The 9085-nt window shown below is 44.5% G+C and overlaps 1 protein-coding gene across 1 annotated transcript in view; it reads right to left on the bottom strand.

Moving 5' to 3' along the window:
• BFSP1 (beaded filament structural protein 1) overlaps window positions 1-9085 on the bottom strand; it is a 21186-nt gene that overhangs the window by 1704 nt on the left and 10397 nt on the right. Inside the window, 5 exon segments of the mRNA XM_009634668.2 lie at window positions 1056-1141; window positions 2541-2761; window positions 5309-5416; window positions 6071-6163; window positions 6992-7087. Of these exon segments, the coding sequence (XP_009632963.2) occupies window positions 1056-1141; window positions 2541-2761; window positions 5309-5416; window positions 6071-6163; window positions 6992-7087 (604 nt within the window).

The following is a 9085-nucleotide window of genomic DNA, read 5'->3' on the forward strand; positions in this document are numbered from 1 at the left end:
CCCGGGGCCCGTGACAGCGCAGCAGCAGCAGGCGCGCGGGCAGCTGATTTCCATGGCATGAACAGGTAGAGCAGAGGTGGCAAAGGTTGGTACGGGGAATTAGGGGAACATGGGGACAGACAGATATTAATACGTTTTCCTCAAGGCACCCGTTTTGTGCAATGCTGCAGGTACAGCAATGCACGTAAAATGCCCCGCTCGCCCTGCAGGTAGGAAGCAGAGGTGTGGTTAGAGATGGGCCGAATCCTCAGTGGGTACAAACCAACACTTCGCAGGGAAGTAGTTATTCACAGCTGCTGAGGACTTGGCCTCATATTAGGGACCCATTTCATATGAAACTGCTACGGTTCACAGAGCAGTTCGAAAAATTACAGCTGCATGCCAAAGCAAAAGCTCATTTGACCGTTTATCTCCATTCTCAGGGCATTTTCTTGCTAGTAAAACCTTACTGAGCCTTGGTGTTAAGCTATAGTAAGTCATCCCACATGTTAGTACCTACAGCACCTTTCTATGAACCAAATCCCCTCTTAGTTACAAGCAGCCTTGCCAGTTTAGTCCTGGCCATTTCCTTGTCACCAGGTTTACAAGCATCCTACTTTAACAAGCAGTCATACAACACAGAGGAAACACAATTTGGAGGAAACCGGGCCACGGGACATAAACAGGCCCCCCAAAAAAGCATCCTCTGCCCATCCACAGCACTCAACATGGCCTGATGCTCTTTGCACGTGACTAAAGTGCGGGCCAATGACTCACAACAAGTCCGCACAAACCCCCAGCTCCTTCCATAATTTCAGGTGCCTTCTGACTTTGGTCTATTGATTGGCCTAAGTAGTAAATTGCAGAAAGTAGCAAAGAAACTCTTTTGCTTGCAGTTTTGGCCATTGATAGCTTGTCCCAGAGCAAGCTGAAGGCAAGCTGAAATCGTTGCATTTACTTAGCACACCTCGAGTCAGGCTGTGACGGCTGGTTCATATGGAAGACAAATGGAAAAACAGCTTAAAATACAATGATGCTGCTCTTGACAGACACGGGAGGACATGTCACAGGTTTACCTCTTCCCCTCGAAGCTTGAGGCTGGACAGGTCTATAGATCTGCGTGAAGAGTGTGACTGGCGTTCCTGCTATAGCAGAGTTTAACCTGCCGGAGAAGACGTGCATCGGTCAGATCTCTCCCCCTCATTTCCATCAAAAGCAAGTGAAATTGCACAAAATGAAGCATGGAAGTTAAAGAAACTTATTTCTCTGTGGCGAGGAGTCAGAGAATGACAGGAGCCTGTTTCTTGTCTGGAGAAAAATCAACACAGCCACAGCACCTTCACAGGTTTAGGCTGGTTTCTGCCAGCAGGAGACATGGGATGCTCCATTAGGTGAAGTACACTAGTAATTAAAACCCATAGCAACAGGTTTGTAATTTAGCACAGCACTTGAAAGGATGGGAAGATTTTGGATGGCCAAACAGTCAATCTATGCCTAGCAGAGGCCATTGAGAGCTATACATGCTGGCCGGTAAAATACAAAATTTGGTAGCCATTACAATGTTACCTGCATATGCCTGACTTCAGAAGGGCAAGAAGAAAATTGAACAGTCTTCCTTGGGAAATATTTGAGGAGTCAGTGGTAGTAAGGGTTAAAAATTAAAACTGAGAAGCTGGCCTAAATGCAAACCAGTTACTATATCTGTGGCCTTTCCAGTCTGCTCTGCGAAACTTCAAGAGGATATTTTGGCCTGTAGGGAGGATATACACCCTGTATAGGTACACAAGAGATGCACGTTTTGATTTTTGGTGCTGAAAATTACCCTGATCAGATATTCCTAAGCAGAACACGGTGTCCAAAATGAGGCACTGCAAATTGATGAAGGATCTGTTACCCATATGTGAGACTGACTATTCGTGAGTGTCCTTCCCCTGCACCTTCTGGACAACCCAGAGCAGCGGTTTGGGGCGCCCAGGGGTCTGGCCCTGCGGCATCTGCAGGCGCAGGCAGCACTGGGCGCTGCTGGCAAAGCCCAGCTCCTTCTCTCGTGTGAGGCTGATGGTTGACATCAGAGGGAGCCAGTGCTCCTCCGTAGGTTTACACACAACCCCAATCCCTGCAAATTTCTTACATTCTGCTCTTTTTTCCCCCCTTGCCTGAAGAACGGGGTAGCTGCAAAGAGTGTTTTGCTTTACAGGACATGTGCCCTGCCTGAGCCCTCTGAGACCAACCCTGCAAAGCTTCGCTAACTCCCGGGCAGCGGAGACGGTGGTCACTTCGCTTTCATACACTCCCTGACCTCTGTGCCCTGACGCCAGGACGCTATATGGAAAGGAGACTGTATGGAAAGGAGAAGCCCCAAATGGCTCTGACTCTTTCCTTGGCGGAGGCTTGACCAGATTTTGCATCTATTTAGATTCTTGTCCCTGGATATCTACCAGTGAAAGGTGTGACATGGCCATAGCTTTGGGTGGATCAAATGCCCTTAAACATACATTCTTTTCAAAGGAGATAAAAGAGATCACTGTCCCCTTTGGGAGAGTCCAGACACCCAGCCTTACCGGCTGTCCTCGTTCTCGATGATACGTTTGTACCGTTCCAGCTCATTCTCCAGGGACTGCTGGTAGATCACCAGCTGGCGGCAGTCGGTTGTGTACTTCTCCAAGGTCCTCTCGGCCTCCTCTATCCCCTTCCTAAGGTTTTCAATCTGCTCATTGTAAAGCTGAATTTCATCATCATAACTCTCCTGGGTGGTTTTAATCGCTTGCTCCAGCATGGTTGTCTGGTAAACAAATTTGGTGGGTGAAAGAAGCAGCTCTGAAGCATTCAGCATCCCCATATTTCAAGGGCAAGGTACGTTTTATTACGATGCGTGACGCTGCACTGCTGAAATACAGTGGCAGCTTCACTGCATTTGTTTAGTTATTCAAAACCAGTAACTCCCCACCTCCCCCCTTTATCTATCCCAAGGCTTCTGTTCCACAACAAGCACAACGGGATGGGCATGAACTAGGGGAAGAGCTGTGCAATGTCTTCCTCCCCATGCACGCCAGGCTGGCTGACCACCAGCTCACGGCAGATGGCCTCCACAGAGCAAGCAGTGTCTTACGAGGAGAACAGAAGTGCTTAACTGGGAAGATGTGCTCGTGCAAAACCTGTCCTTCCTTCTCTGTGGCCTGCAGACCAAGCACTGAAGGTTAAGGATGGGTCTTTTTTTTTTAAAAATAAAAAGCTTCCCTTTTGAATTCAATTCCTTTAGCAATAAAAATAACTGCTGTGCAGTCAGGCCTCAATGCCAGCCACAGGAGCATGCATCAACCAGGAGGTGGCAATGAGTCCCTTGCAAAAACAAAGGGAGGAAGTTACAGGTGGGATATTTGGCAGTGTAATTCTGCTCTCACTTTCTTCTGCTATTTTTGGCTAGTTATTATAGTTACTCTATCACTGGGGACTTTTTTTTTCCCTTTTCAAACAGCATGTAAAGAGATGCACTCACACAAAGCTAATGGGGCACTGACTAATGGATTCTTTAATAAATTATTTATTTCCATAGGTTACAGACAAGATTTTCAAAAACCTTTTAAAAGCCTAAATTTAGGAACTAAATCCCTTGGTATTACTTTGGTTATATTGCAGTAGACCAACAGATTCCACAGATGGCTTTAGTGCCTAGTGCTCACGAGGTGGGGTCACTAAGCTCTCTGCAACATGGTTATCAGGTCCAGAAACAGGAAAGCAAAGGAGCTCGAGGACACCTCAGTCATCAGCTCCAGCCTTCATGGCCACAAGCAACCATGTCATCAACCTCCACTCATAAAGTTATTTCACTCTTTTAATCTCAAGGAATGAGAAGCAACGAATTAAGAAACTCTTTCTAAGCAGGACATGAAGATTTGGTTTTGAAAGCAGCACAATTAATTCCCCAAAGAGTCCCTCCCTCCATCTGCCAGCAGAAGGCTGATTTTCTCCTCTTTTTTCTATATTGGTTAGTTATTATTTCAAGCATTGGAACAGGCTGCCCAGGGAAGTGGTCATGTCCCCATCCCTGGAAGTATTTAAAAGACAGGGAGACGAGGTGCTTAGGGACATGGTTTAGTGGTGGGATGGCAGGGTTAGGGTAATGGTTGGACTTGATGATCTTAAAGGTCTTTTCCAACCTAGACGATTCTATGATTCTATCTCACTTATCACTATATTGATTTTTGCCCTTCCCAGAGCACACGTCCTTTCCACTAGAGCATGACATGTGAGAAAAGACCTGGGGGGTAGCACTGTCCCTGAGTGCACTAGTGAGAGAAGTTACGCTCCAGAAGTTAAGAGTTGCTGCTCTGACTGTCCAGAGGAGTCCAAATCCCACCAAAAGGTGTTTTGTGCCAGTATATCACTCCCCCCATCCTGGATGGACAACTTGAGGCACAAAGGAAGCTGTATTTGGGGGCATAAGGTGGTCATTCTCCACCCCTATCTGCTAAGAAACATTCAACTGCACATAGGTAGACCTGCCATTGGCAATTGTACAGTAATGGTTTCTATTCACTGCAGCCACTGGCTGCTCCTCCATCTCCTGCCACCCTCATCCCTGCACCTGCACACTTGCTTGGAAACACTGGCTGGGAGAAGAAGGTTCATTTACAGAAAGTTTGGCTGGGAAATGGGCAAGAGAAATGAGTGAGTCTTGGCCAGTCATTTTCTGCAACTCAGGAATTGGCAAAAAGCAGGTGGCTTTGGTGCTGGTAGTGACTAAGCACAGGAGAGGTGTTGATGAGTGCTTCGTAGTGACAGGAATGGACACAGGATGCCAAATGTAGCCTGACACCTATTTCAAAGGACATTCAGTTTTGATTACCAAGTCTGTCCAGTCCTTCTCACAGCAAGCTCAGCATTGGATGTGGCACTGATGGAAAGGACTGGGCAGAGCCCTGAAGGTCCCCCATTGTTTTTCATGGAGCCAGTTTCCAGCCTGAGTTCAGTAAGAAAGAAACTGAGACCAGTCCCATGTGGCGTTTCCACCTACAGCCTCCTGCTGACTCCATCCCACAGAAATCTGATGACAACATGGAAATCCTCCACCACCAGCTACTCTGATAAGCAAAGATGGCTTCATTGTGGCTACAATACCTACAGCCCTCCCTGGCCATCTAAACCTGATGATTTGGGCCATCAAGAGAATGAAAATGAAACAGCTGAAGAAGAAGATGGAAAAAGGAAAGCACATCTCCAAGTAGCCAAGTCAACTGAGTTCACCAGACCCTGTTAAAGACCATGTAGCCATAAAAAGAGCAGAGTTCATGAGCATCATGGTTGTGTTTATGGCGAGTTATGGCAGTACCTCTGTCTGCAGTTTGTATTTTTGTGCCTGTAGCTGGCAGAGGATGCTCTTGTATTCCTCCAGTTGGCTCTGCAGAACCGGGATCCTCCTCTCTGCTATCAGTTTTTCCTGGTTGGAAGAAAACAGCATGTGTATAGGAAAGTATGTTTCACTCTTAAAAAGAGCCAAAAGAAATTCCACTACTGGAAATAAACTGTAAAGAGAAATAGAAGATTACAAAAGACAAGTAAAAAGATGGGTTTTGGACCTCAAGTAAACCCTTGTGGCCTGACTTTAAGAATAAAAGATGTCAGATGGCAGGACTGTAGAAGTACAGCTTATGTTGAAATTAGACCCTGTAGATGTAGCTGTTCATATCTTCTTCCAACTAATAAATGTTCTTGGCATAGCCACTCACACTGGTGGGAATCGCCAAGTTGTCATTTAGTCTGTACCAATTTATTTGATTTACAAATTTACACCACATCTCGCCCCTTCAGGACAAGATTTACTCTCTCTTTAAATACTTACACACTTCTCCAGCTCCTCCTCAGACTTCTGAGGACAACTACTTCAACTACCTTTCAACTAGCCATTTGGGGGGCTAGTACATATTTCCAAAGCCGCAATCATTTTTTTTCTCTCACATTCAGTACTTACTCACAGTTGTTGCAGTTTTTGTCTAACCCTGGAGTGGGAGTTACAGGATCTGGGATGCTTTAGGAATAAACATTAACTCTTTCTTACTTAGAGCAGCATCTATTTACCGACAGCAGTACTTACCTCACATATGCCAGTGGTTATAGGGGACACGCGAGGGGTTGTCTGGATGATCTGCTGCAAAACATTAACGTAGGTCTGGATTTCCATAAGGTTCTGTGGTGAAGTAAAAAACATTTTCATTAGGAAATGCCACAGCAAGCTGCACCTTTCAATGTGTTCCACTTCAGAGGCTTATTCTTAGATATTTACTTCTTTCAGCATATAAAAGTCCAGTTCATGTTCAGACTTGGTTCTGGAATGTGGTTTTAGACCTGATTTTGTGTGCACGTGTGCTAAGAGTTTCATCATGCTGAGGGTACATTACAGGCATTTGGCTAAGTGACAATACAGTTTGTAGTCTTAAGATTCTGTGCTTTCTGATTTCATGGGAGATTTTCGAATTGAGGACCACAAAAACCTTTGCATGTGGCCTCTTCTTTCAAAAGCAGCAAAGATGGGACAGTGGCCTGATACCAAGCCTCACAGCTCTCCCAGGAAGAAGAAGGGGGCTGTACATGTCAGTCGGCTGCAGTGTAACCATACCAGCTTATTTCTGCTGATTAACTGGAATGCTCTGGCCCAGAAAACCGGGAATCTCCCTCTGATGAAAGCAGTAGCTTCTTAGCATGAAACAGAAGACAGCTTGACCAGCACGTTGGGTTGAATCATGGTAACAGGTCAACAGATTCAAGACATTGCTATAGGTGTAGACACTGGACCCTGAGGGAGTCAATTCAGACGCTTGCAGCCGTCTAGCCGTTGGGCTCAACCTCCACACTGCAGCTGTTGTGCCCACTGAAAATATATAGTGCTGTATTTACCCACCAAAATACAAACGGGATTTGCTTTAATTTGCCACTGGAATAGATCATGGAGAAGGGCAAAGCTTCACACATGTCTCTAGAAAGAAGATCTAAAGAAGATCTAAATTCAGCCTGTTACCTTCTTGTATCTGTCTTTTGTGGCATTAATGTCATCCTGCAGGAACTGGGACTCGATCTGCAGCTCCAGGTTGCACAGCAGTGCTTCATCAGCTTCCTGCAATGCAGAGACATGTGGGATAGTCAGGGCACATAGCTGGCGTGCCAAAAACTACAGCAGCCACTTAGCCATCACGTGAGCCGCTGTACGTCCATAGCAGCCTGCGTGAAGAATTAAAGCCTACTGGGAGAAACAAAAGTATTATGAAGCCAACAAACAGTGGGTGCCTTACTCAGAGTGTTCTCCTATTGTACTTGCTGCTTTTCAGCATATATCAAATTTATGATACAGTTTGGCACTGGCACTGTCAAAATATGTTTACCATATGCCTTATGAATGCTGGGAGCCAAGAAATAGATGCTATGAAATGCCAGTCTTTGACGCTAAAAGCTTGCAGTGGCGCACGAATCTTAAACAGATGACATCAACGGACTAAGGCATTGATTCCTCTAGTGTTTATGACAGGACCTGAGGTATCCCAACACCTTTTTAATATCCCAGTAAAGAATCCCTTGTAAAAAAAAAAACCAGGATGGTCCAAATTATTTTCACTCCTTTTGCTGTGTTCTCAAATCTCACAAATGTTTTTCAGGTTTGGAGCCATTTCTGGAAATAAAAATGAGAGATGAGCAGGTCCAGAATAAGTCAGTTTGTTGCACAAGTTTCTAATATTGGGGTTTGTGAGGAAGAAAGTTCATAATGTCCAATTAATTCAGAGGACAAAGTGCATAACTAGCAATCATGATCTCAAAGTACATAGGTATGAGTGGCACTGGTATTTAAATCCAGTGAAATCTCCATTTCTGCCCAAAGGTTTAATTTAGATTTTTCCCATCTTATGTTATTTAATACAAGCTGGTGAATATAAAACAATTTTATATTCATGAAACAAGTGAGGCAGTCTACCACCGAACTGTGCCAAGAAGTATCTCTGTTTGCTTTGAGCCAGTCTCCTCTGGATGTCGTTGGATGTCTCGTAGATCTCCTACTAGAAGACACAGTCCCCACCCCTGGCCCATGCCCCAGGCCAGAATGACCTTCCTCCTCCACACTCATCTCTTCTTGGATCTGAAGTTTGGCTAAACTGCTGTCAGAAATTAAGCAATAATTAGACACATCTAACCTTTCAAGTATTAAAATCTATTAAAATACAGACCTGTTTACTGGTTTGATCTCCAGATCTTGAGTGGCACCCTGTCCTCACCGAAGGCAACAACAAATGTTCTGCAGTTTCACAGTCTTTGCCAGGGAATCACGATATAATAGTTTAATTGAGAGTAATACTCAGCTGAGCGTGAAATCTCTAAAAAATGTAAGACTGGTTTCAACTGGTTTGCTAGGGGAAATGGTTATATATTTGGGGTGTTCCATGCTCTGGTTTCCCTCTGCTATAGCAGTATTTCAACTACTCATTTAGTTCCACATATTCTATAACTTTTGGATTCATATATATATATATATATGAATTGGATTCATATATTCATTGGATTCACATGGATTCACCTCAGTGCCATAGGTAAGAACTGAACAAAGAAATCTGAATTTCACTACCAGTATCAGTCATTGTAGTCTCAAAGGTGCTACAGTTGTTATTTCTCAGAAAACTTCGGTGTCCTTCACGCAAGACCTACACATAGTTCATCTGATTGAAAAATGGTGGATATAAGTCCTGATTCTGTTGCTTTACAGCTGAAAGATCCCTACGGAGCTCTAGGACATCTTACCAAAATATGAGATGTTGCTTCTAAGAGCAGGAGATTTAAAAAAAAAAAATTTAAAATAATAAAAAAAAGGATTTAAAGGTGTCCCTTTCCAATTATCTATGTGCCATTACCAGCTGTAAATATCTCAGTGAGCAGATCATAGGTTGCAAATAAAAGGCTGAAATCTATGGGTGCAGCATATGACTGGTAGAAGGGGATTTTTCTTTTTTGCACGTGCACAAGCATGCGCTATTCCAAAAATGTGTAGATGTTCGCTGTCTCATTATGCTGCTGAGCCTCCCAGCCAGAGGCCTCTCCAGCAGTCTCTCCGCTGATTCAGGCACATCCAGAC

Source organism: Egretta garzetta, unplaced genomic scaffold (genome assembly GCF_000687185.1).
Source record: "Egretta garzetta isolate BGI_Z169 unplaced genomic scaffold, ASM68718v1 scaffold252, whole genome shotgun sequence".
Lineage (NCBI taxonomy): Eukaryota > Metazoa > Chordata > Aves > Pelecaniformes > Ardeidae > Egretta > Egretta garzetta.